The 27,552-nt window shown below is 54.1% G+C and overlaps 1 protein-coding gene across 2 annotated transcripts in view; it reads left to right on the top strand.

Annotated features, from left to right (window-relative positions):
- Positions 1-5,065: 5,065 nt before the first annotated feature.
- LOC102738115 (TBC1 domain family member 9B) overlaps positions 5,066-27,552 on the top strand; it is a 31,255-nt gene continuing 8,768 nt past the window's right edge. Inside the window, exons 1-7 of one of the 2 annotated variants that reach the window (XM_081827285.1) lie at positions 5,066-5,255; positions 8,511-8,621; positions 12,529-12,647; positions 16,173-16,401; positions 17,248-17,506; positions 18,283-18,490; positions 21,071-21,283. In XM_081827285.1, coding sequence (XP_081683411.1) covers positions 5,138-5,255; positions 8,511-8,621; positions 12,529-12,647; positions 16,173-16,401; positions 17,248-17,506; positions 18,283-18,490; positions 21,071-21,283 — 1,257 coding nt within the window. In that variant the 5' untranslated portion in view covers positions 5,066-5,137. Of the gene's footprint in view, positions 5,256-8,510; positions 8,622-8,747; positions 8,936-12,528; positions 12,648-16,172; positions 16,402-17,247; positions 17,507-18,282; positions 18,491-21,070; positions 21,284-27,552 lie in introns of those variants that run through there. The other variant, XM_081827286.1, reaches the window with a different exon arrangement.

The following is a 27,552-nucleotide window of genomic DNA, read 5'->3' as shown; positions in this document are numbered from 1 at the left end:
CCCCCCCCCCCCGCCTGCCCAGTGGAATGCTGGCCCGAAACCAGGCTCACTTCCCGCCAGTCCACTGTCGCCCACTTGGGTGGGCATGTGTGCGGGGAAGACACACGTCATGTCGGTCGGTCATCTGGCAAGCCCGGCTGGCCTTCATCAGCAACCTCCCCCCTCAGCGGACTGCCACCCTCTCTCCCCAGCTCTCTTTAGAGCTACTGGCTACTGTCGAAAGCTACAGATGATTGTTCTGAGCTATATTTTTACAAATTTAACCCAATGCAAAGTGAATTTGAATTTGTTTTCAGACTTATCCTTCATCCACAATTAAATCCAAGGGTATTCACGCTGTGTGATATTAAAGGACTATACTAGTGACTGGTAGGTACTGAGCAGGGATGTTTGTAAAAACAAAAGGTGGGGGTGGGGGATAGGTAGACTCTACCACCCAGGCCGTTTCTTTCCCTTCACTCATGTACGCTGTTCCTAAGCAGGTTAGCCGCCTACTGAGTGCCAGCATGCTGTGTGGACGGAGTCACTAGCTGTGGCCAGAGTCAGGGTGGCAGCGTCTTTACTGGGTGCCCCGCCTGAAATGACACATGCCTTCCTGGAGAGGGCGCTGTGTCCTCCATTCCCCACCCCCGTCGGCTGGAGGAGGGGAGCCCTTGGCTGGTGCTTGGGGTCAGAATGTGTGATCACAGAGACAGGAAAAAGACTCCAAGCTAGGAAATGCTATTTGGAGTACGGAGAACGGCCCTCACCTACCAGAACAGTCCTGTTCCTAAACAAGAGAAGGAGTCGGTTGGTCCAAACCGTAGGCTACACATGTCACAATTGTTTTTGACCCTCAATAGCTTTTGTACTCATCTAAAACATTCAAGTTACCCCTTTCACATTTGGGTCATTCACAGAGCTCCTCTCATTCTGGGTTCCTGCTAACTATGCACAACATCTCAGAGGATGGCATACAAAACTATTTTTCTAACTGTAGTACAGGTAATTTGGGGGTGGGGGAGGCTTGGGATATACTTAAATGTGGCAAATGACTTCCCTTCCACCTTGAGGGATGAAAGGGAAACTATGCACTTGAATTTTAATTCACCAATGGATAGCTCGTGCCAGAAAGAACACACACCAAATAGCCAAAAAAGCAAAATCGATCATTTGCTTAGTTTGGGGGCTCACTGTAGGGGGGAGTTACCTTGTCTAGAACACAGATACCTGCGACTAGAATGTGAGCTGAGTTCTTGGCAATCAGATCTCATTAGCCCTTTGAAATGTCCTGGGCAGCACAATGCCCAGGTCCACATGGTTAATGTAAGTATAATTAAGTAGTGAAATGGTATGGTATATACCTATATGCCGATAGTGTATACCTGTATGTGTGGGATTTGCTAATATAACCATTCCAATAAAAACCTATTGAAAAAGCTCCTTTGGCCACGTGGTAATCTGTATCCGTGAGGGCCCCCTTGGTTGAAGTGACAGAAACCCCAACCCAAACTGGCTTGAGCAAAAGGGGAACTTAGTGGCTCCCGAAAGCTAAAATGCCAGGGGCTATGCTCGTGTCCCTTGTGGCATGGGTTGGCCCTCAAACACGGACACCGGGTCACACATCCTAGCTATGCTTCCTCCGGGGAAGCTCCAGGATCAGCTTAGGGTGGCGGTAGCCCCATCAGCACGGGAGCTGGTCTCCTTCCCCAGGAGGTAACCCAGACCAGAATGGGCATCTCTCTGAGCCTGACTGGCTTGGTTGGAGGCCCGTGGCTATCTCGCTGAACCAGCCACTGTGGTCACAGAGATGGTGTGTGCCAGTGGCCAAGGCCAGCATGGGCTTCACTTCTGCGGCCATGGAGTGAATGTGGCTTCCCCCGAAAGACAGGAGCTGAGAGTTCTAAAGGTGTGGTTTCCTCAACAAAATCGTGATGCTGCACAGGAAGAAGTGGATGTCGGGACAAAGGCAGCAAATGCCAACATGTGTGGAAAAGAGTTAGTACCCAAAAAGGTCTGGACATTAGTACCACTTCTGCCACTTACTAGTATGAACTCGGCAAATAATTTCTTCTGTCTGGATTTCAGTTGTATTGTCTCTCGTGTAAGGCTCATAAAATACCTCATAGGGTTAACACGTGGAGATTAGATTTTAAAGAATGTAAGAAGAAGGCTTAATATCATTTAGCTAGTAACAGTCTAATGTTTAGAATATATACGGGGCACCTGGCTGGCTCAGTCAGTTGGGCGTCTGCCTTCAGCTCAGGTCACAATCCCGGAATCTCGGGATCAGGCCCTGCGTTGGGCTCCCTGCTTGGTGGGGAGTCGGCTTCTCCCTCTCTCTCTGTCCCTCACCCCCGCTCGAGTCTGCTTCTCCCTCTGCTCCTTACCCTGCTTATGCTCTCTCTCAAATAAATGATGAAAATCTTTAAAAAAAAAATAGAATATATAAATAACTCTTACAATTCAACAATAAAAAAGACACCCCAATCGAAAAATGGGCAAAGCATACGAATAGGCATTTCTCCATTGAAGATATGCAAATGACCATCAAGCACGTGGAAAGATACCCAGCATCATAAGTCATTAGGGAAAGGCAGATCCAAACCAAATGAGATACTGCTTCATACCCACTAAGGTGGCTATGATAAAAAAGACCTACAATAACAAATGTGGAGATACGAGAAACTGCAGCCCTCACACATCACTGGTGGGAATGTGAAATGGTGCAGCTGCTTTGGAGAACAGTTTGGTGGTTTCTCAAAAAGTTAAACACAGGGGCGCCTGGGTGGCTCAGTTGGTTAAGCATCCGACTCTTTGATCTCAGCTCAGGTCTTGATCTCAGGGTCGTGAGTTCAAGCCCCGCGTTGGGCTCCACACTAGGCATGGAACGTACTTTAAAAAAAAAAGTTACGCAGCTTTACCATAGGACCCAGCAGTTCCTCTCCTAGAAATGTATCCAAGAGAACTGAAAACATGTCCCCACAAAACTGATGTTCACAGCAGCATTATTCATAATCACCAAAAAGGGGAAACAACCTGAATGTCCAACTGATGAATGGCTAAACAAAATAGGGCGTATTTCTACAATGGAATATTACTCAGCCATAAAAAGGAATGAAGGATTTGATACCTGCTACAACATGAACCTTGAACACATTCCAGTAAGTGGAAGAAGCCAGACACAAAGGCCACATAGTGCGTATGATTTCATTTATACAAAATGTCCAGAATGGGCAAATCCAGAGGGACAGAAATAGATTAGTGGTTGACGGGTGCGGAGGCAGTTGGGGAATGGGGACTGATTGCTAATAGGTAAGAGGCTTCTTTTTGGAGTGATGGAAATGTTCTGGAATTAGTGGTAATAATTGCAACAACTGTGTGAATATTACTAATACTGAATTGTGCACTTTAACAGGATGTCTTTTATGGAACATGAATTATATCTTAGAAGAAGGGGAAAAATGAAGTAGGCTTAGCACAGCCTAAGTGCTCAATAAATGTTTGTTCTTTTCCTTCTTATAAAGCAAAGTTATCAAAAGGTGGTCTCCACGTCAGCAGCATCAACATCACTTAGGATAGAAATGCAAACCCTCTGAGGTGGGGCCCAGCAAAGTGTGTTTTAACAAGCCTTGCAGGTGATTCTGATACATGCTCAAGCTTGAGAAGGAACAAAATAACCCTTTACCACCTCCCAGGGTGTTAACAAGTACTCCAGATTCCTGAGGGTAGCTGACTCCCCAGAGAGCACATTATCAGTTTCAGCTTCCAAGGTCTTAGAGAAAAATGGCCTCTGCATCTTGATTCAGTCTCACGCAAGATTTCAGAAGACTTTTGATCACTCTGGCTGTCAGCCATGAAAATTGCCTACTTTACATCTATCATCTATCATACTGGATTCTTAAAGGCCAGTGACAGAAACCCAACTGGCAACCAGCTTAAGCCTCCCGGGATGATCCCAAAGTGCTCCCTTCCCTCTGCCCTCCTGCGGGGTCCTGGCGGGCTCAGGCCAGCAGCATGATCCTGCCACCCAACAGGCCCTGGACATTCTGGACTGCCCCAGATGTAGATCACAGCTCCCCCTTTCCCTCAAAAGGGTCAGTGTTTGAACTGTGAGGGGGTCAACCCCTACAGGCCAGCCCTGGGAGAGCAGGGGCGTCTGGGTGGCTCGGTTGGTTAAGCGACTGCCTTCGGCTCAGGTCATGATCCTGGAGTCCTGGGATCGAGTCCCACATCGGGCTCCCTGCTCAGCGGGGAGTCTGCTTCTCCCTCTCCCGCTCACCCCTCTTGTGCGCTCTCTCAAATAAAAAAAAAAAAAAAAAAATCTAAAGAAAAAAAAAGGTCAGTGTTTGAACTGCGAGGGGGTCAACCCCTACAGGCCAGCCCTGGGAGAGCAGGGACCCCCCCCATCCCCTGCCCAGGGGGCTGCTGCCCATGCCTATGCAGAAAACCCCAATGTCCCAGGGCCAGCCCTGTCCCTGAACCTTAGACCACCAAGCCCCAGTGTCCCCATCTGTCAGGTATGTGGACTGCACGGATTTCCGAGGATCCTGCCAGCTACGGGGCTCCCGGAGGTTCTCCTAGCCTCAGGCCCATGTGTCCGAATTCTGAGAATGATGACAATCGTCTCTAGCCCTCTCCAGCCGCCCTTTGCCAAGTTAACACGCCCTGGGTGCCCACACAATCCGCCGAAAGTGTTTTTTGCAAACGCTATTTCTTTTTTCTTTTTTTTACATTTCCTCCCTCACCCACAAAACATTTTCACAAAACGCCAGGGGCCCGGCTCTCCGCACGACCAGTTCCTCTGGCCTGGGCACTCGGCCATTCTGGCCAGAGGCCCGTGTCCCCGGGGCTGGCCCGTCGCTCCTAGATGAGTCTGCAGCGCCGGGGCCTGGGCGGGAGGGAGGTGGACGCGGCCGGGCCGGGCCGGGCGGCGGGCCAGTGACGGAGGCCGGGGGCGGGCGGGGCCGGGAGCTGCGCGCGCCCCGCGGGCCCGGAGCCGGCGTGTGCTGGTCCGCGCGCCCGCCAGGGGGCGCCGCCCGCTCGGCCCGCCCGCCCCGCCTCGCCCGCTCGGCTCCGGCGCGGCGGCGCGGCGGCGACGGCGGCGGCGGCGGCGCTTCCGCCTGGCCGGCTTCGGCCTGGTGCGAGCGGCCCCACGATGTGGCTGGGCCCGGAGGAGGTGCTGGTGGCCAACGCGCTGTGGGTGACGGAGCGGGCCAACCCCTTCTTCGTGCTGCAGCGGCGCCGCGGCCACGGCAAGGGCGGCGGCCTCACGGGTGAGGGGCGCGCGGAGGCCGGGCCTGTGGACGCGGCCGCGGGCCGGGCGGGGAGGGCGCGCCGGCGGCGGGGGGCCGGGCCGGGCCCCGGGGCGCGAGGGGGAGGGCGGGGGCGGCGGCGGGGGTCGTGGAGGCGAGGAGGGGGCCTGGGGGGAGCGGGGAGGCGGGGACGCGGCCGGGGGGCGGGGGCGGGGGGCGGGTGCGCCGGGAGCGCGGGCCTAGGACCCGGGCAAGGCGAGGGCGCTGGCGTTAGGAGGCCGGTCGGTGACTTCGGCCGGCCCAGGGCGGCGCGGGGACAGCTGGCAGCGGCTCTGCCCAGAAGCGGTGCCCGTGAGCTTCCCGGGGCTGAGCCCAGGCGCGAGCAGCCTCCTGGAGTGGGAGTCACAGCTGAAAGTCGGCGACACCTCCTGGTCCTCGTCCTCTGCCTCAGTTTCCCCAAGTGCCTCCGGGGACCAAGTGACACAAGCACACGTTTTCTTTTGCCTCTCCCCCCCCCCCACGCCAAATTGCCCTTGTAGCGAGATCGGAGGTGCCCCGAGCTGCTGCTGGCCTCAGTCCCCATCCCTCCGGTCTCTCCTCGCCCACCTTTCCTGCTCCTTGGTGCCCTGGAGCTGCAGACGGAGGCTCTGCCTAATTACCAGTGTAGGCTGTTCTGGTGAGCCAGCCAGGGTGGCCCTCTGTCCGCCTGGGCAGCACCGCTGTCAGTGGACAGGCACCCCCCGGAGTCGTGGGGTATCTGGGACCCAGGGCAGGGCCACTGGGCGTTCCCTCTGCAGCTGTGGTCTGAGGTCCCACCTGCTCCAAGCCTGTGCGGGCAGCCCGCCCAGCTGGCGCGGGCTCGGGGCTGGCCCAGCGTCTGTGCTTCCGGTGGCCCATTGTGGCCGAACAAGACTGCGGGCCCAACGCTGACAGATCTTACAAGTTACCAACAGCGATTTCTGTGAAGCATCCTGATTTGAAACATTAGCAGCGAAGATAGTCCTGCCAGATGCAGCAGAAGTTTCCCACAGACGTCCTCTGTCACCCTCTCCTGGGCCACACCTCCTAATGTGGAAGACACTGTCCCTTTCCTAAGAAAACTGTGTTCCCTTCAGTGCCCCGGGCTGCCTCCCAACAGCCTCAGGAATCCCAGGAGCCAGCGCTGGACCTGCGGCCTGGACTAGCTGTTCGGCGGCGGTTAGACAGCCGCCCCTCTGGAGAGTCGGAATGATGGTCAGCCCCAGAAGCGACTGCAAGCCGGTGCAGGAAGGCGAGGCACGGTGCCCAGAACCTTCTGTTGCACCAGCATACCAGCGTGTCCAGTCTGGTCCAGCGGCTCGTTCTGTGCTCTGTGCTTCTGAAGATCATCTCAGAGGGTGGCTGGGACCCTCTGTGCTCCGCCTTCCTGTGCACAGAAGGGCCTTTCCACCTCATGCATCTCTCTGTGTCCCCCCAGGACAGAGCCCACCCACCCCCACCCCAGGAACCACTCCTTCAGCTCCCTGTTCCAGCGAGGTTTGGTGAGTCCTGCCGTGGCCTCTGCCTGGCCTTCCCTGTGCCGTCATAGGCACCATGGCCTCCTGAACCCTGTCTCCCCAAGGGAGGAACAGTTAGTGATGTGGTTTTGTTCGGGCTGGTTTTTAAAAACAGATAACAGCCTGGATCTTTCCTTGAAGAGTCTGAGTATAAGGGGCTCCTGGATGGCTCAGTCAGTTAAGTGTCTGCCTTCGGTTCAGGTCATGATCCTGGGGTCCTGGAATCGAGCCCCACGTCGGGCTCCTTGCTCAGCAGGGAGTCTGCTTCTCCTTCTCCCTCTGTTGCTCCCCCTGCTTGTGCTCTCTGTGAAATAAATAAATAAAATCTTTAAAAAAAGAAGAAGAAGAAGAAGGAAGAGTCTGAGTGTGATGAGATGATCTGCCCGCAGAAAAGCTTTCAGGTCTCGAAACATGGATATGGCAACAGAATAAGCATTAAAATAAAGTTTCCAAGACCAGAAGAGAAACCCCAACAGGAACTATGAAAAAAAAGTTTATTCCAAACGCTGATAAAGCTTGAATATGTGCCACTTGAACTGCAATTTAGAGAGACATTTTAGAACATTTCAGTAAAACAAGTGAGAGATTACAGACTCCTAACTTGGGTATATGTGATGGGTACCTTCTTTTGTAATCAGTAATTTTATTTATTCAAGATTGGGGAGGGAAAAAAATAGTTTAAAATGGAATATGAAACAAAAGTGTTACAGTCAAGTTAATACAATCAGTAGAAGTTATTCTGACATCAACAGGGAAATGGTAACAGGCTATTTCCAGAGCATACCAAAAGCAGCACTTCATTAAAAAGGAAAACATAAATTCCAAATAGGAACAGTGAACAGATTATTAGGTAGCTTGATAATTCATTTAACGAAGAGGAGAGACTCAAACACGGGTAAAAGGCAGACATTTCCTCAGATTTGTCGGGGAAATGGTGTCATCAACAAAGGCTATATGTGATCAGAAGGAAAATTTGAAATGCCCTAAAATGCTTCAGAGATGGAAAAAACTGGATGAGTGTTTTCCCAAATTGGACAGTTATAAAAATTGCTGTGTCCTCTTCAGTCATGACTTCTGAAGCCACAAGGAACTTCCTTAACACTTCCCAGAATAAAAATTTGTGATTACTTGGCAGAGGAAAGACTATATTATCATCCTGTTGTTGATAACAGAAAGTGATCTTACAAAATCATTGTCTTACTTTTTTGAAAAAGTGGCAGAGTACATGACCAAAAATGTCAGGAGAAAATGTACCTTAAGAGATGTGTCTGGCAGTTAATAAAACACATTGTACTGTTTGTCTGAATTTTGTCATACTTGTGGTATTGTTTTTGTTTTTAATTTGTGACGGTTGTACTTTCTCATTTTTGGGAATTTTGAAAAAATTTTTTTGAAAAAAATTAATAAGTTAAAAACAGAAGACAACCTAATTTTGTATTTTTCCTAAAGAGGGCCTCCCAGAATTGTTTAAGCTTATAAACAAGGCCTTCTAAAACCTGCAGCAGCCCCTGCCTACAAGTGTTTGTGAGTCTGGGGAATGAGCAGAAGCTGCCAGGAAGTGGGAGGGGATTTTTCGATAGGCCTTTGAGGAAAAAGAAGTCATTTGGTGGACGAGGGGGATGCCAGACATGTCTCCGTCTGGGCCGGGGCATCGAGGACGGTGCTGCCGTTCTGGGCGGCCTCCAGGGCTCGGCTGTGAGTGTGGCTCTCCCTCACCCCCCTCTCTCTGCCCTGCCCCCAGGTCTTCTCGTGGGCACCCTGGACGTGGTGTTGGACTCCAGTGCCCGCGTGGCCCCTTACCGAATCCTGCACCAGACCCAGGACTCGCAGATCTACTGGACAGTGGCATGTGGTAGGTGCCGGGCGGGGCCTGCCCTGGACGAGCCGGGGGGGGGGGGACCCCAGGAGGGAGGGGACACAGCCTGCATTCCTGGGCTGGATGTTGTCTCTGGAGAACCCGATGCTGCCTTTCCTTCAGCCCACACGGCCCAGGCCGGCATCTCACTTAGGAAGGCAGCTCAGATGTTCACGGGTGCCCTGGACGCCGTGGGGATTATCTGTGGACAGTCATGGACATGTGCAATGAAAATTTTGAGCCGCCCGACACTCAGGTTCCCAGCCAAAGAGGGACAAGGCGTCCTTCTGCCTCCTGGTGGCTGTCAAACGGTAAATGAGGGTCCTTTCTGCGGTCTACGGGCCCACACTTTGGGCATTTTTGTGGGTTTGGTTGGTGATTCTGCTGGTGCAGGTGGCCCCAAGTGGGGTGCCGAGGGGCCGGCTGTGTTCCTAAGCACAGACGCGGTGATGTGCCTCGAGGGGAGGGTACGCATGTTCACGGAGCTCCGTTCAGGCCTGAGTTCCGGCCGATGCTGGCCTTGAGTGTGGTGTTAGGGAATTAACATATATGAAATAAGGGGCCTTTAAACAGAAAGCTGCGTGAAACAGTCATGCACTGATCGATTGATGATGATGTTTACAGGAGTGTAGCCCTCCCCGTAGCTCCCCTGGGATCAGTCTTGGCCCGTTCCGTGTTCCAGGAGACGTTGTAGAACGTAACTGCCGCCAAAAATGACAGTCAGCCGTGGCCGCCCTCCCGGGAGGAGACACACACAACCCTCCCAGAGTCTGGGAGGAGGTCCCTGTCAGTGGGTACCAGCCTGGCTGAGGTCACTTGGACATATTCACGGATACACTCAGATAGCACTTCTTGCCGGCCAGGCACTTGCGCAAACCTCCCAAGAAGGTGGAACTTTGGGGTTTGTTTTTTTTCTATTTTGAAGATGAGGAAGCAGTGGCCCAGAGGGGGTTAGGAGGCCTGAGAAAGGTGATGAGAGCGTCCACAGCTGGGACCCTGGCTTTAGAAGTCCGCTTCCTCCCAGGGGTCCTGAACAGAGGTGCCCTTTCCCCTGGGTATGAATCCATAGACAGAGGCTTCTAAGTCTGGGTGTGCCCAAGGCCAAGTGGGGCACGGTAGGACCCCGGCCCTGCTGGTTCCAGAGCGTGCAGGAGAGAGGGGCTTCCGTGGGGTGGGGCGCAGGGAGGTCGGTGTGTGCCTGGGCTGGGGCGAGACACGTGACTCTAAAATGGGCCCTCGAGATTTTCCTATCTCAGCGATGTTCTTTCTCGGGGAGCAGATGGGGAGGAGGCAGGAGTGGCAGTGAGGGGAGGGAGGAGGGTGGCCACGCTGGTGGCAGCCGGGCCTGATGCTGGGGAGGAGCTGGGGAGGAGCCCGCCGTTGCCGGGAGCCTTAGTCCTTAGCCTCAGGCCACACGCTCCGAGCTGCTCCAGCTTCTGGCCTGACCTCTGCTGGGCACGCCCCTCCCCTTCAGCTCTGCCAAACCAGACGTGGTCATGCCCACACCTGCCCATTGCATCCCGACTCCTTAGCCCGCCCCTGAATGCCTTTCCGGGTCAGCCCCCCTCCATTCCTGTCCTCCCCTCAGCCCACACCTGGCCTGCAGCCAGACCAGACACTCACAGGGCCCAAAGTCCCCAGCCACCCCTGTCCCGATCCATGGGCCTGGCGTCCCCCCCGCCCCCCAGCCACCCAGCCTCCCACTCTGTTGAGACCCCTCCCAGGTGTTGGCTCCTATGGAAAACCAGATTCCCCAGACCCAGACAGCCACCTTTCCTTCTGGCTCCTTGAGACTCGCCCTGTCTTTACCAGCACCTTATACACTGCAGGCTCACTGGCTGTCCCCCTAGACCGGCAGCTCCCGGAGGGCCAGGGTAGGCAGCCTGGGTTAGGATCGTGGTTTGGTGACTTCCCGGCTCTGTGACACTGGGCCACTTACTTAACCTCTCTGTGCCTCAGTTTCCTCCTGTGAAATGAAAATAATGGTACTGTCTCCACGATTCTCTAAGAAGTAAATAAGAGACTCCACAAAAAGGTCTGAAAGCAGAAATAGCACTTCGTAATAATTAGCAATTACATTCTTTTTAGTCCCTAAACCCAACACAAAGATGGCACAGTTTGTGTTTACTTAGGGCTAAATGAAGACTGAGTTACTTCTAACTAATAATTCCTTTAAATGCACACATGTGAGTGTTTGTAATCAAAGCACACACAGATCCGCACAGATAGCGTGGACAAGATTTCTTCTGCTTGAGGTTGCCAGGAGTTGCCTCACTTGCAGATTTAACTTCCAAATTCAAAAGTGGGTTCTTGGCAGAAAGGAGAGAAAGAGAGAAATTCCTTCCCCTACCAGCTAGACCTTGGTCTCTGTACACCAGGAAAAAGAGGCCACGTGAGAAGCCCAAAGAAAAATGGGGGGAAATGTCGTTAATGGATGCTTGAAGGCGCCTGCAGGGGTCCTTTGGATTGTGTGTTACGGCTCGCTGTAAGTTGTATGGTCCTGGGTTTACTGGCCTTCACAGAGGCAGCCTCACGCTGGCCCACGGGGGAGGGGGAGGGCCCTGACTCAGAACTGATTGTCAGAGCAGTGAGCTCCTTGGGTAAGGGTAAAGAAACAGTCACCCCTCACCCAGCCCAGCTGGGCTGTGACATGTGCCAGAGCAACGAGCCGGGGACGGAGGAGGTGGTGGGAACCAACTCGGCCTGGCCAGGATGGCCGCAGGACAGAGTCTCCAGCCGGTGGAAGAGTGTAGCCAGGCAGGGAAGGACGGGGTGCCTGATTCTCTGGGCAAAAATGTCTGCGGGCCACAGCCGTGTTGGTCTTATGTCTTCGCTCGGGCTCCCTCCGTGGCCAGTGTGCAGGCATAGGTCACAGGGGATCAGCTGGGCCTTCTGGGCACTCTCAGTCCGTAAACTGTCCCACCCTGGGTCAGCTGGAAGGAGGCAGGCCCTTCCCCCTTCTTCTTGTGTTCATTCGTTCAGAAAGCAGTTCTTGAGGGCAAAGCCCCCGCCAGGCACAAGGAAAACCCCAGAGAGGCAGGGGAAGCAGGCCAGGCAGAAGACTTCCCTTATCCCTTTGCTTCTCCTCCCGGGGTACCCTTTTCCCAGTTCCCGGGGGCGGGGGGGGGGGCGGTGCATGAGAAAACAGCCGCCCCGCCCTTGGGAGTGGTGGTTAACTGCCTTCTCTAAGTGTTTCCATTACCGTTGGACTTGCTGTGCCCTGCAGGGTCCCTCCCTGAGGAGCCCAGGGACCACCTCCAAGGCAGGGCAGACACTGGGAGCCAGCCAGAAGCTGATGGGGTCAGGCAGGGGTTCCCGGAGGAGGCAGGGTCAGGGCTGGGATGTGAGCAGGGATGGGGAGGAGGGGCCTGCAGGCAAAGGCCTGGGTGGCTGCAGCGGGCTTCAGAGAGAGGGGTGAGAGCCTCTGGCGTGCCCAGCAGGAGACCAGCCGGCCAGGGGCCTGGAGTCCTGCAGGAAGGCATCCTCCGGAGGACCGCGGTCACTTAGTTCCCTGTATATCAGAGACCACATGAAATCCTTTATCCCGAAGGAACATCGTGACAACCAGGCAAACGGGCAGATCTATAGACTGCTTCTGGAAGGACACAGAGGAAAGTAGTGGTCAGTCTCTCTTGGTGTTAGCGGAGGTGCGGGCCTTACCTTCCGCATGACCCGCTGCGGTTCTGCCAGAGTTACTTTCGGGTTCACCGGGACCATGCGTGACTGTTGTTACATTGCCTGTACTCAACATCGAGAAGGAAAAGAGAAAGCAGCCTGAAGATTGCAGTCTCCTGGGTAGAGCAAATCAGGTCATCCGTGTTATTAGCCTCTGAACTTACGTTTAAGGCCTGGTGATTGTAACGATTTTCCTCTTCTTCACTCCACCAAACCCCCCTCCCCCCAGGTTCTTCCCGCAAAGAGATCACCAAGCACTGGGAATGGCTGGAAAGTAACTTACTCCAGACGCTGTCCATCTTCGACAATGAGGAGGACATCACCACCTTCGTCAAGGGCAAGATCCACGTAAGGCCCACCTTCCACTTCCGGTTCCCGCGCCCCACTGGGGCGGGCAGTGTTGGCCTGTGTCATCTCATTCACTCGGCAGACATCTCCCTTTAGCAGAGGGGGAAGGCAAGCATGCACTCCGTCCTCCTGCTCTTGAAAGGGGCATTTGATGGAACTCATTGCCAGGCAGGACCCCACCTCTCCAGGCCGGCGCCGGGCTCAGACCATGCGGAGCCCCGGCTTCCCGTGCCCTGCAAAGGGCCTCAGAGCGAATAGGCGGGCGCACACCGCTGACGGCCAGTCCCTTGGCTCACATAACAGGAAAATGCTGGAAGGGCTAGGCCAGCCGGAGGCACGTTTCATATAGGAAACCCACACGACTGACAACTGCGTGTGCCCCCTGACACAGCACTTCCCTTCCCTGGTGTCGGTCATATGGCGTAGGCACACGTGCAGAGTGACGCGTGGGTCCCTCGATGCTCCCTGCAGCACCGTCAGCAGAAACAGGCCGAGGGTGGGAGGGGAAGCAGCCATCGTTTGTTCTGCAAAATGAGAGCCATGCTACTTGCTAGCCTGGCATTGACCGAGCACTTCCTACTGAGTCCTGCGCCGAGCGCATCGGGCTCAGGGGACTTGCGAAGTCACGCACGGTACACTTCGTGGGGTGTGTTACAGCTCTGAAAACTGGAGCCGTGTGTCAAAACCCATAGCACAGAGATGCTTCGGCTTTTCCTCTTCGGGGGCTAATTCATGCTGTAATGAGCATCTACCTGAGCGCATGCGCATGTGTGTCGTCTTCTTTCTGTCCGGTGATTTTGCCTTAGATTAGGCTGCTCAGAGGGCCCTTACTGGGTCCAAGTCTAGCCGTTCAGGGCTGCTTTGGGCAGGCCCCCGTGACTTTGTTACTCCAGAACTTTCTAGACGCAGGCAGACGGCACTGAGAGTTCCTTGGCTCCTCCCCGTGGGCTTTGAGGCTCTGAGCAGGACCTGATTGCCTTTCTGGCTCCACGAGAAAAGGCAAGGAGAGCAGAGGCAAGTCTCCACTGTCCCAGTGAGCAAGCTGGGCAATAATAATAATAATGATGAAGCAACGTTGTTGAATGCTTCCTACCCGCCAGACCCAAACAAAGCAAGCAACAAAACAGAACAAAAACTTCACGATGCATGGGTTAGAGAAGAAATGCGCATTAGAAAATATTTAGAACAGAATGATCATCAGAATGCTCCTATGTATCCGAATTTGTGGGCAGTAGCGAAAGCAGTACACAGCAGGAAATTCGAAGGCTTAAATCTTGAGGAGAGGACGTTAATGAGCCAAGCGTCGAGTTCAGTAAGTTAGCCTGTCTGAGCCCAGAAATGAGGAATTCAGAAGGCAATAGTCAAGGGACTCTTGTTAGAGAACAATGCAGAAAGGCAGCGGGTCCAGGGAACGACCTAAGATACAAACAAACCTGTGGCAAAAAGGACCCAGGACCAAAGCAGGAGGCCTCAGATGAGCAGGGTTGGGAAGGAACTGGGAGGAGCACCTATAGAAAAGCAGAGTTTTAGAAAAGAGAGAGAGATGCCATGAACAGCTTTGAACGAGTAAATTGAAGAGTTTAGACAGTGCGGACACTTTCTCCCACTAGCATGCGTTCGCTTCCATCGCTGCTGCAACAAGTTCCCATAAACTTCATGGCCTCACACAGGCCCATTATCTGGGAGTTCTGGAAGTCAGCAGTCCACAGTGGGTCTCGCAGGCTGAATGCCAGGTGTGGGCAGGCCGTGCTCCTCCCAGAGGCCCGTTTCCTCGCCAGTTCCGGCTTTTAGGGGCCGCTGGTCTTCCTCAGTTCTGGGCCCCTTCCTTCACCTGCGATGCCAGCAATGTGGCGTCTCCAGATCACGCCCTCTCTCTCCCCACTCGTGTCCTCTCATTCCCTTCATGGCTCTGACCCTCTTGTCTCCTCTTCACAAGGCCCCTTGTGATGACATATTGGGCTCACCTGAATAATCCAGGACCCTCTCCCTGGGTCAGAATCTGTACTTTATCACATCCGCAGAGTCCCTTTGTGCCACATAAGGTAATCTATGCCCAGGCTCTGGGGTTTGGGATGTGGACATCTTTGGGGGACTCTTATTTGGCCTACCACGTAATATAACTGAAGCTGGGACTCAGGAAGAAATAAGAAACCCGAATATGCCTGAAACTATGGACTCAATCATTTAAAATCTGTCCAGTGATTTTTACAGTCCCGTTCTGTCGACCAGCAAACCGAATCCCAACCCTGTGAGCCAGGCCAGCTCATTCCCATTGGTTGGGACAGTTCCTCCTGCCACACGTTCCTAAAGGACAGTGAAGATGCCAGCAGAATGCAGCATGGACATGCCTTGAGCTGGGAGGGGCCTGCAGCTGGTCTCAGGGGCCCTTAGCTGGGAGGGGTCTAGAGCTGGTCTGGGGGCCCCGAGCTGGGAGGGGTCTAGAGCTGGTCTGGGGGGCCTGTAGCTGGTCTGGGGGCCCCAAGCTGGGAGGGGCCTAGAGCTGGCTGAGGGTCCTGAGCTGGGAGGGTTCTAGAGCTGGTCTGTGGGGCCTGTAGCTGGTCTGGGGGCCCTGAGCTGGGAGAGGCCTGTAGCTGGTCTGGGGGCCCTGGGCTGGGTGGGGTCTAGAGCTGGTCTGGGGGCCCTGAGCTGGAAGGGGTCTAGAGCTGGTTTGAGGGCCCTGAGCTGGGAGGGGTCTAGAGCTGGTCTGGGGGCCCTGGGCTGGGAGGGGCCTAGAGCTGGGCTGGGGGCCCTGGGCTGGGAGGGGCCTGTAGCTGGTCTGGAGTCCCTGAGCTGGGAGGGATCTAGAGCTGGTCTAGGGGCCCTGGGCTGGGAGGGGCCTAGAGCTGGTCTGGGGGCCCTGGGCTGGGAGGCGCCTGCAGCTGGTCTGGAGTCCCTGAGCTGGGAGGGGTCTAGAGCTGGTCTAGGGGGCCCTGAGCTGGGAGGGGTCTAGAGCTGGTCTGGGGGCCCTGAACTGGGAGGGGCCTGCAGCTGGTCTGTGGGTGGGGTCAAGAAGCAGGAGCCCCTGGTATATTGAGAGAGAGGGGAGAAAGTCAAATAAATACAGAACATCCCCGTTGTGAGAACAGCACTTTACAGAACATTGCCATAGCTGGATGCCATTTGGGTAAAGAAAGAGGGAAAGAGAAAACCACATGTTTGCTCAGAGGCACATCAGTGCCTGTAGCCCTGCAGGAAACCAGCAGAGTGGCTACAGTGGGCAAGGGGGAGACTCCATGCTTCCTGAATACACTGCCCTACTGTGTGGGGTTTTTAGCATGTTTATTATATTTTCCAGAAATTTTACGTGGAAATAAATGTTTATTTTAAAAGTCCCTACTTCCAGGCAGCCATGCTTGAGGTATTATTAGCTCAGGATTTGAGGGAACCTGCCTGGCATCTGTCTGACCACTTGCCTCAGCCTCGCCAGCTTGTGGCCCTGGGGCCAGTGGCCAGGAGTCCAGGGTCTCAGCGCCTGCCCACCCGCCCCCAGGCCTGCCAGGAATCAGGCCCCTCATCCCCCTGCAGGGCATCATCGCGGAAGAGAACAAGAACCTGCAGCCCCAGGGAGACGAGGACCCTGGGAAATTCAAGGAGGCTGAGCTGAAGATGCGGAAGCAGTTCGGGATGCCGGAGGGGGAGAAGCTGGTCAACTACTATTCCTGCAGCTTCTGGAAGGGCCGCGTGCCCCGGCAGGGCTGGCTCTACCTGACCGTCAACCACCTGTGCTTCTACTCGTTCCTGCTGGGAAAGGAAGGTGAGCCGCCCCCAGACCCCCGCCTCCAGCACGGTCCCCGCCTCTCCAGACCACCAGAGTTCCTCAGGGGCTTCCTCCAGCGCGGTCCCCCGATATTCTGCACGCACACACACACCCCGGGGGATCTCCCCGAAACCCAGTGTGCCTCTGAGGTCCGCAGCAAGGAGACCTGGACTTGAGGCAGGCACGCACCTGGCTCTTGGGGGCTCCTGGCCCACCTTCGTCCACCAACCTGGTTCTTCCCAGAGCCACGGCTCAGGGGCTCCCTTCCCTCCTTTAAGTTGAACATTCTAGGGCAGATGCCCTCCCCGAGTGGCTCCAGGTTACGTGGTGCTGCGGGAAGCCCTAGGCCTCTGGGCGCAAGGCTGACTTCCCAGGGGCAGCCGGCGCCCTCTGCTGCCACGTCACCCCCAGAAAGAGCCTCTCAGGGCTTCAGCCCTTCTGAGCGCAGCGAGGCCTTGCCCCACCGTGCACACACCTGCCACATCCTTCGCCCTGCCCTCCTCCCGCCTGGCACCTCCTCACCAGGCAGGGTACCCGCCAGCTCACCTCCCCGCATGCATTTGTGTCGTCCCTCAGCCATTTGTGGGGCAGATAGTCACCAGGACGTTCTCAGGGCGGGGTGCCAGGTTGGCCTGGGACACAGTGGAGACCCCCATGGCCCGGGCCCTCCTCGTGGAGCCCCTGTCCCAGCACAGCCAGGCTCAGACACGGGCGGGGGGGGGTGTTGCATACAGTCCGTGATGCCCTCGGGGCACGGCTTTCCCAGTGGGTTTCGGGCACAGGTGCTGTCCAGCCCTCCGGCCCGTGTGACCCACTGGCTTATGTGTCCCTGCTGGTGTCCAGTGAGCCTGGTGGTACAGTGGGTGGACGTCACAAGGCTGGAGAAGAATGCCACGTTGCTCTTCCCGGAGAGCATCCGTGTGGACACCCGGGACCAGGAGCTGTTCTTCTCCATGTTCCTCAACATCAGCGAGACCTTCAAGCTCATGGAGCAACTGGCCAACCTGGCCATGCGGCAGCTGCTGGACAGCGAGGGCTTCCTGGAGGACAAGGCGCTGCCCCGGCCTACCCGGCCACACAGAAACATCTCGGCTCTGAAGCGGTGCGCAGCCCCCTGGGGTGGGAGGGGCCGGCCCTCCTCTCCCTTCCCAGGTGCCCTGTGGGAGGAAGGCCCCAGAAAAGGACTGGTTGCACATAGTTACAAGAGGGCACCATCCAAGGATGTCACTCTCCCCATGCCTGTGATGGGGTGCTTTTGGAACCTTCCAGAAAGGAAACAAGCAAGGGCCAGGACTTGACACCATCCATCAGGGTGTGCCCTCCACGCCTTGCTCAGGCTGCCGGCAGCCCCCGTGCGGCTGGGGGAAGAGATGTTTACAAGGAAAGAGCCACCAAGGGGGCCAGGAGCAGGGTGCCAGGCGGCCGCCTCACACGGTCATCGGGCAAGCGTGTCTTTGTGTTCATCCACAGAGTCACGTGTTTAAGTTCAGGAGGTCCTTGTCTGGGTGTCCAGGTGGGGCTGGGTCTTCCCGGGCAACAGCAACCTCAGGGCAGAGGTGTGCGGGACAGGTGTAGGAACCTCCAGGCCCCAGGGCCCTGTCCGCCCTCAGCACCAAGCAGGTGACATGTCAAACCCTGTCAAGCTTCTGGGTGTCCCCCAGAGCCCTCAGGGCTCCAGGGCATGCTGTTTGCTGGTCCTACAAATGTGTCTCGTGGTACCTGGCCATCTGCTGTGTGTGTTTTATTGAACTTTGAGATCCCCTGGCCATGACTTGCTCATGGGAGGACCCCAAAGAGCCCAGTCCCACATGGAAGCCGCTTGCAGGCACACTGGCCCTAACTGCTGTCCCCTTTGCTCCCACCCCTGGCCTTTCCCAGAGACCTGGATGCCCGAGCCAAGAATGAGTGCTACCGGGCAACCTTCCGCCTGCCCAGGGACGAGCGTCTGGATGGCCACACGGGCTGTACCCTGTGGACTCCGTTCAACAAGCTGCACATCCCTGGCCAGATGTTCATCTCCAGCAACTACATCTGCTTCGCCAGCAAAGAGGAAGACGCCTGCCACCTCATCATACCCCTGCGGGAGGTGAGCCCCCGGTCGCCCCACCAGCTCTGCCCTGACTCCCTGGGGCACCTGGTGGGGGTCGCCAGCCCAGGGCAGCCCCCCGACGTTTGGTGGTGGGCATGTGGAGGGCACATAGTGAGTCAGCAACTTCCCTGAGCCCCTGCCTTGTGCCGGGCCCCTCCAGGCGGGTGAGCTGGATGCTGCCTCAGGGGTCACCTTACCTGGTGGGGAGACAGGCTGGGGTTTGGCATGCTGGGAGAGCTCAGGTAACTCCAGCAAAGTCCTGTACTTCCCTGAGCAGATCCCAGAGGCCTCCTGCGGGTGAGTGTCCCTGAGGCCTGCCTTCCTGGTCCAGCAGTTGGACTTTAGCAAAGGCCTGCTTTAGCTTGGAGGACTTTGACCCCTGACCAGCCCCACCATGTCACTCTCAGAGGCCACCTCACGTTCCTCTCCTGACACTTGCCTTGGCTGTGACTCAGACTCCAGCAGGGCCACTGGAAGTCCACTCTCACTCGTCAGGGATGGGGACAGCTCTCACCTGTCACAGGTAGGGGTCAGCTCTCACCTGTGTTAGGGATGGGGACGGCTCTCACCTGTCACAGGTAGGGGTCAGCTCTCAACCATCAGGGGTGGGGATGGCTCTCACCTGTGTTAGGGATGGGGACGGCTCTCACCTGTCACGGGTAGGGGTCAGCTCTTACCCGTCACGGATGGGGATGGCTCTCACCTGTGTTAGGGATGGGGACGGCTGTCACCTGTCACAGGCAGGGGTCAGCTCTCACCTGTCAGGGATAGGGACAGCTCTCACCTGTCATAGGTAGGGGTCAGCTCTCATCTGTCAGGGATGGGGACGGCTCTCACCTGTCACAGGTAGGGGTCAGCTCTCACCCGTCAGGGATGGGGACGGCTCTCATCTGTCAGAGATAATTTTTTCTCAGATTTCTTAGGCTTCCACAGTGACCCTGACGGAAGCAAGGCCGTTTGTCCTATGCTGCAGTGAAGGGTGTGGACAGTGAGGGAGAGGGCCCCCGTAAGGTGGAAAGCACTGACAGACCCCCCCGCAGAAGGTCAGAGCAGGTCCTCAGGCCTCCTTTTCCTCATGGCCCAGCAGGGCAGAGTGGCTGTTCAGCTCTGTGAAGCACAGTGAGGTTCTTAAGTTATAATCTAGATCGCAGTATCTTGATTTTATTAACAGCCTGGAGTTGTGAGGCCTCCCTGCATTTACAAAGCCCTCCAGTTGTGGGTGCAGTGGTGGTAGGTGTCGGGGGAGGGGGGTTCTTCTCTGTGTGCTGCCTCGTTTCCCCAAGGCAAGTCCGAGGCAAGGGACTTGAAAGAGCCACAGCTCCAGAAGCTTCCAGCTGAGGGCTCAGGTAACCCCTGACCCCACATTCCCTGTTCCTGCTGGGCCGTGAGTCTGTCCTGGGCCAAGGCCTGGGGGTGGGTGCAGAGGTCTCCATAGGCCTCAGCTCTGTTTCTCCTGATGATCCCGGTGTTTCTGATGGCGGAGAGCCTGGCTGAGGTGGGGAGCAGGACGGACTCGGGCTCTGGGGTCAGGACAGGGGCCCTGGCCTGGTGCCAGTGATCCCCAGTGCGCCCACCAGGGGCCTTCACAGGGCTTCCCCCTCAGAGCAGGCTGCAGAGCGGACATTGCGCCCCGCCTCGGAAAGCGGCATTCCTGCTGTCCGTTGGCTCAGCTGGCAAGCAGAAGCTGGCTTGGATCCTCACCGGGCCTTGTTCCCGCGTCCCCCCCGCACGTCCCTTCCTGTCCACGGCCGCCCCCTCAGGAGGGTGCTACCTGCACCTGAGCCTTTCGCCCCCTCCCCCCGCGTAGTTGAGAATGTCCGTCAGCGCATGTCGATGCCCCGCCGGGACCCGTGGGACCTTCAGTGAACCGTTCACCCCTTCTTAGATCTTAGCTCACGTGCGTGCAGACCTGTGCACACACACGTGCACACACATGCTCACATGCATCTGCACACACACACACACGCACACCTGCACACACTCACTTGCCCGCCCCTGCTCACTCTTACCCCGGCTTCTCCAGCCTTTCCTTGTGTGTCAGGCCAGTCCCTGCCTGTCTGTTGTCTGTGACCCCCCTGGGCCACAGGCTCTGCAGAGGCGTCCCTTGAAAGCCCATTCTGCACCCTCCACACCTATGATGCTGTCCACACGCCTCAGGGTCAGAGCCGGGCCCGGGACGCCCCTGTTGGCAAGTACCCGGGGAGCCGATGTTTAGGACAGCGTACAGGCAGGGCTGCTCCCCATGCTTTAGAGTGAGAGTAACTGGACGTCTTTGGGAAGCCAGATGGGCCGCCAGCGGGGCTGAGCACTTCTGCATCATCATCCTCACGATGGTCCCGCGAGGCCGGTGGGCTCACTGCCCCCATCAGCAGGGGGAAACCAGGCTGGCGCGTGCAGGTGACTTGCTCAGAGTCCCACGGCGATAAGCGGCAGACTCAGCACGGGAACGCGGTGGGGCCCAGCCAGTGCCCTTGGCCTGGAGAGGACTGCGTGAGGCCACTGTGCTCCCACATGCCCAGAGCTGGTCAGCTTCCCATCCCCAGACACCCACCCCCAGTGCTCGCTTTGCCTTCTCAGGTGACCATTGTCGAAAAAGCCGACAGCTCCAGTGTCCTGCCCAGCCCCCTGTCCATTAGCACCAAGAGCAAAATGACCTTCCTGTTCGCCAACCTGAAAGACCGTGATTTCTTAGTTCAGAGGATCTCTGACTTCCTCCAGAAAATGCCGTCCAAGCAGCCCGGAGGCAATGGTGGGGGAAGGAAAGCCAGCACCGCGGACCCAGCCCCGGAGGTGAGAGGCCCCCATGGGAGCAGTGGGGCGGGGCGGTCAGGGCCAGGAGGAGAGCCCGGGCGGCCATCAGCCTCCATGTTGGTTCCTGCCGTGGCCTCAGGTGGGAGGGCCCCCTCTGGGTGCAGGATGGCGAGCCTAACCTAGCCCGACGTGGGTGTCCCAGCCACACTTGCTGCCCGAGCTCACAGGCCCCTCTGTACCCCACCGCGGCCCCCCAGTCCTCCTGAGCACCCCCCACCTGCCTCAAGCCCCATTGCATATAAGAAACCTTCTCGGGCTTGACCAGCCAGCCTCATCTTCATTCCACAGGAACTTCTGCCACAGTCGAGGCCTATCCAGCGTGGGTTCATTTACTGGTATTTCTCTGGTCAATCTTCAATCTTTCAGGGATTTTTACAGGGAAAGACCTGTTTTTTTTTGGAGGAGGGAAGACCCTCTTTTTAAAGACTTAACTTCAATATCATTATTACACCAAAATTAACAGTAATTCCTTAATATCAAATACAGTTGACCTTTGAACAATGCAAGGGTTAGGGGCGCCGACCCCTCACACAGTCAGAAATCCACGTAGAACTTTTGGCTCTTCCAAAACTTAACTACTAAGAGTTTACCCTGGACCGGAAGCCTTACTCAGCATAAACAGCTGATTAACCTGTGTTTGGTATGTTACATGTATTATATACTGTATTCTTAACAGTAACAGAAAAGAAAATGTAATTAATAAAATATTAAGGGAAGGAAAATACATTTACAGTGCTGTGTTTATCCAAAACATGCACACATAAGTGAGCCTGCGCATCCAGAACCCGGGTTGCTCAGTGGTCAACTGCACTTGTATTCGCGTTTCCCCAAACGTAGATGTACTTTTTACCGTCTGAGCATCATTGGCATTGAAGTACACATAAGTCATATGTGCTCAGTCAATATGTCTCTTAAATTCCTTTTGATCTGGAGATGTCTGCTCCATCTCTCTTTCTTCTTGCGGCATTTTGTTGAAGGAACGGGGTCATTTGTGCTGTAGAGGGTCTCACGCTCTGGTTCTTCCTGATGGCATCCCTCTGGAGGCATTTACAGTATTCTTCTGTCCCCTGTCTCCTGTAGGTTGGTGGTTGAATAGTGAGACCCAGATCAGATTCAGGTTCAGTTGTTTGCGTGTTTAGGGGCGAGTCTGCTTGTACGTGGGATTGAGGAGCTATGTACTTCCACCAAGAGCTATATACAACACCCGGTCATCCTGTCGTGTACTGTTCTCAGTCCCTGATGGGCTTTGCATAGATCAGGGGTTGCAAGATGGCGGCAGTCTACTGTCAATCCTTCTGTTGATGAGCCTGGAATATGTCCCTAGAGAGAACCCCCTTCATCAACTACTTCGCTGCTGAGGCATAGTTCACCTAGGAAAGGCAGAGGAAATCTTTTATCCCCTGCTTTTGTTTTATTTTTTTATTTTTTATTTTTTTTATTTATTTGACAGAGACACAGCAAGAGAGGGAACACAAGCGGAGGGAGTGGGAGAGGGAGAAGCAGGCTTCCTGCGGAGCAGGGAGCCTGATGCGGGGCTTGATCCCAGGATCCTGGAATCATGACCCGAGCCGAAGGCAGACACCCAACGGCTGAGCCATCCAGGCGCCCCATCCCCTGCTTTTATTCACCAGTTGTTAAAACGATGAGCTGCATTTCTAGTATCCTCCAGATATGATCGAGGCATTTGTGATGTTCGTTTTGTCATTATAATTATGAACTTACAGACTTAGGCAGCTGTTTCGGTCCATGACAGTTATTCCCCTCAGTCCATCTGTGACCAGAGGGAGCTCACTGAGGTTGGCACAACCATGGCCATATTTGATTGCTTCCTGGTGAGTTAGAAGGTGATATGTGTGCTGTGGGTCAATCTGAGTTTGCAAAAACACTTCATGATTAGAAGAGTCCATGTAAAAATCCACATATCTGGCTTCTCTGGAAAAATTAGCAACCCTGGCATTACGGGGCCCACACTCGCGCCAGGTGGCCCTGGAGCCAAGCGGTGGCACATGCCCTCTAGTTCCCCAAAGCCCCACCTGGTCTGGCCCACGGAGGCCTTTATATTTTCCACCCCCGTAGTCAATGCTCAGTAAGTAGATAGGGAAGGATAGGAAGGGGCCGGACAGACTCTGATCATTGGAGACATTTAGGAAGGTTTCTTAGAGGAAATTGGGCTTGATCTGGGATTTCAGGAGAGAGTGAGTTTAGGTTGGGTGAAAAGAATGTTGAGCTGCCTTCATGAGGCCCAACACGACAAATGACAGGGCCTACCAGGCCAGAGTAAGCATAGACCCCTGGCCCCTTCTGAACGCTCACTGTTCACCCAGCATAGTTTTGGGGGCTTTTTTTAAGATTTTATTTCTTTATTTTGAGAGAGAGTGAGCATGAGCCAGGGGGGTGGGGTGGGGAGGAGCAGAGGGAGAGGGACAAGCAGACTCTGCGCTGAGCAGGGAGTCTGATGTGGGACTCAATCCCACGACCCTGAGATCACGACCTGAGCTGAAACCAAGAGTCAGACGCTCAGCCCACTGAGCCACCCAGGTGTCCCCCCCAAGATGTTTTTATTGCATTTCCATTAGGTGCCAGGTGCTATCCCAGGCACTGGGAATAGAGCAGTGAACAGATTAGACAGAGCTTATATTCTAGTGGGAGAGACAGACAATAAGCAAACAAACATCTGAGGTATGGCAGGTGGTGATAAGATCTATGGATAAAAATAGAGCAGGATAAAGGGATCAGGGGAAAGGAGGGGCTCCCAAGTAAGGGAACAAGCCATGAAGTACCTGGGGAAAGGGTGTTGGAGGCAGAGGGAATAGCAGGTGCAAAGGCCCAGAGGTGGGGTTTTGCTTGGCACAGGCCGCAGAGGCAAGTAAAGACCAGTGCAGAAGGTGAGTTAGAAGGAAGCAGGAAGCCAGATCACAGAAGCCTGTGGGCCTTGTCGGCACTTCAGCTTTGACCCTGAGTGAGATGGGAAGCCGTTGGCGAGTTCTGGCCGGAGGAGGGACACGATCTGTGCGTGTTCTAATAGAATTAGTCTGGCCTGTCAGGTTGGGAACGGGTGAGAGGCACAGCTGCTCAGCAGAGGAGCCGCACGTAGCTGTTGGGCACTGGAAAACGTGGCTGGTCCAAACTGCAGTGTGCCGTGGGCATGAACTCCGTGCCAAAGGTTGAACGTGTACTATGAGAAAAGAGAACATAAAAGATCTCAGTAACTTTCTATAGTAATTCCATGTTGAAATAACCATATGTTGGCTAGAGTGCATTAAATAAAATCTGTTATTAGAATTTATCTCACCAATTTCTCTCCTGTATTTTAACGTGGCTACTGGGACGGGTTAAATTACATATGCTGCTCTCATTCTGTGTCCCTTGGGCAGTGCTGGACTAGGGAGTGGCCCGGGTAGAAGCAGACAGGAGTGGAAAGGCTGCTAAAGTAATCAGGACATGGAACGATAGAGCCTTGGTCGAGGGTAGGAGCAGTGGAGCTCATGAGAAGTGGTCAAATTCAGGATGTCCTTTTTTTTTTTAATTGTGGTAAAAGTCACATAACGTGAAATCCACCATCTTACCCATTTTGAAGTATACAGTTCAGTGGCGCGATGTCCATTCACCTCTTGTGCAACCACAGGGTTCGTCCTCATGGTAGCAGTGTCAGAATTTCCTTCCATTTTAAGGCTGAATAATATCGCACTGTAGACGTGTACCATATTTATTTATCCATTCATCCTTTTTTTGAGAGAGAGAGCACGTGAGCAGGGGGCTGGGGGGGTAGATGGAGAGACAGAATCTTAAGCAGGCTCCACATTCAGCATGGAGCCCAACGCGGGCCTTGATCTCACAAACCTAAGATCGTGACCTGAGCCGAGATCAAGAATCTGATGCTTAACAGGCGCCGCCGTCCATCTTTTGATAGACACTTGGGTTGCTTGTACCTTTGGGCTATTGTATAACCTGCTATGAATGTAGGTGTACACACATCTCTTCAAGACCCTGCTTTCGGTTCTTAGAGGGAGATACCTGGAAGTAGAATTGCTGGCAAGAAGTCAATGGGTAATTCAGTGTTTAATGTTTTGAGGAATTGCCATACCTTCTTCCCCTGTGACTGCACCATTTCACATTCCCACCAGCAGTGCACAAGGGTCCCAGTTCCTCCCCATCCTTGCCAACGCGTATTATCTTCCAGGTTTTTTACAATAACCATTCTAATGGGTGTGAAGTGGTATCTCATTGTGGTTTTGATTTGCATTTCCCCAGTGATCAGTGATATTGGTCATCTTTTCATATCCTATTGACTGTTTGTCCAGCTTCTTTGGAGAAATGTCTATTCAAGTTCTTCACCTTTTTTTTTGAGTTGGGTTGTTTGTTGTCAAGTTGTAGAAGTTCTGTATATATTTCTGGATATTAACCCATCAGATATATGATTTGCAAATATTTTCTCTTGTTCCCATGGATTGTCTTCTCATTTTGATGATTGTGTCCTTTGATGTACAGAAGTTTTACATTTTTATGTAGTCCAGTTTATTTTTCTTTTATTTCTTGTGCTTTTAGTGTCATATCCACGAAATTATTGCCAATCCAAAGTCATAAAGCTTTTCCTCTGTGTTTTGTTCTAAGAGTTTTATAGCCTTAGCTCTTACATGTCTTTGTTCCATTTTTTAGTTAATGTTCGTGTATGGTGTGAGGTAAGGGTCCATCTTCATCATTTTGCAGTTGGATACCCGGTTCTCAGCACCATTTGTTATAAAACTCTGTCCGTTCCCCATTGAACAGTCTTGGCACCCTTGTCAGAAATCATTTACCACATATTCGAGGCTCAGTTCTGGGCTCTCAGTTCTGTTCCTTTGGCCTGTTGTCTTCATGCCAGTACACCTTTATAGCAGACTTTTAAAAAAATTTTTTTTTTTGAGATTTTATTTATTTGTGAGAGAATGAGAGACAGAGAACATGAGAGGGAGGAGGGTCAGAGGGAGAAGCAGACTCCCCACCGAGCAGGGAGCCCGATGCGGGACTCGATCCCGGGACTCCAGGATCATGACCTGAGCCGAAGGCAGTCGCTTAACCAACTAAGCCACCCAGGCGCCCTATAGCAGACTTTTAAATCAACAAGTATGAGACCCCCTCCCCCAGTTTCATCCTCTTTGGCTATTGTTTTCACTATTTGTGGTCCTGCCCTTGAGATTCCATGTGAATTTTAATATAGATTTTTTTTTCTGCAAACAAAGTCATTGGGATTTTGACGGGGAGTTACACTGAATTTGTAGGTCACTTTGGGGAGTATTGACATTTTAACAATATTAAGTCTTCTAGGGCGCCTGGGTGGCTCAGTCGTTAAGCGTCTGCCTTCAGCTCAGGTCATGATCCTGGAGTCCCGGGATTGAGTCCCGCATCAGGCTCCCTGCTTGGCGGGGAGTCTGCTTCTCCCTCTGACCCTTTCATGCTCTATCTCATTCTCTCAAATAAATAAATAAAATCTTTTAAAAAAAAAAATATTAAGTCTTCTAATCCACGAACACAAAATGTCTTTCTGTTTATTTATGCCTTCTTTAATTTCTTTCAGCAATATTCTGTAGTCTTGAGCTTACAAGTCTTCACCTCCTTGGTTCGGTTTATCCCTAAGCACTTGATTCTTTTCCATGCTGTCATGAATGGAATTGTCTTAAATGGAATTGTCTTGTTAATTTCCTTCTTGGATTGTTCAGTGTTAGTGTATAGGACATGTTCTGGAAGTAGATCTGAGATCATTGATAGGTTCAGTACATTCGGTATTGGGTCTGGGCGAAAGAAAGGGGTTTACAAGGTGATGACACTGTGGGGTCATCTGTGATGTTGGCTGTGCAGCTCAGAGAGTCAATCACCATCTCACGCCGCGGGGAAGATGCATGGAGAGCAGGGCTGGAAGAGTGCAGGCTGGGATGTATGATGTCTGAGGTCAAGCATTACGAACACTGAGACCCGGCTACTGGAGACGGCAAACATAGGTCATGGCGGCCTTGACCCGAGTCGCTCAGTGGAAAGACAGGAAGAAAAACCTGAGTGGAGGGGCCTTTAACTGGGACAAGGCAGTGGGAGCAGGGTAATTTTTAAATCTTACCGACTTTCCTCAGGAAAAGGCCCAGACCAACTTTAACAAAGGCAGGTGGGAAGGGTGTCCCACAAACCCCAGACGACGACGAGGAGGTAGGGTCAGACCACCAACCGTAGTGTTACTCTAAAGGGACGTAGACTCAGCAGCTGTGCGGAGGCGGTAAAGG

This window comes from Leptonychotes weddellii, chromosome 7 (assembly GCF_054177405.1).
Source record: "Leptonychotes weddellii isolate Sample4059 chromosome 7, ASM5417740v2, whole genome shotgun sequence".
NCBI lineage: Eukaryota > Metazoa > Chordata > Mammalia > Carnivora > Phocidae > Leptonychotes > Leptonychotes weddellii.
The sequence above is the reverse complement of the archived record's forward strand: the minus strand, read 5'-3'. Positions and strand labels throughout refer to the sequence as shown.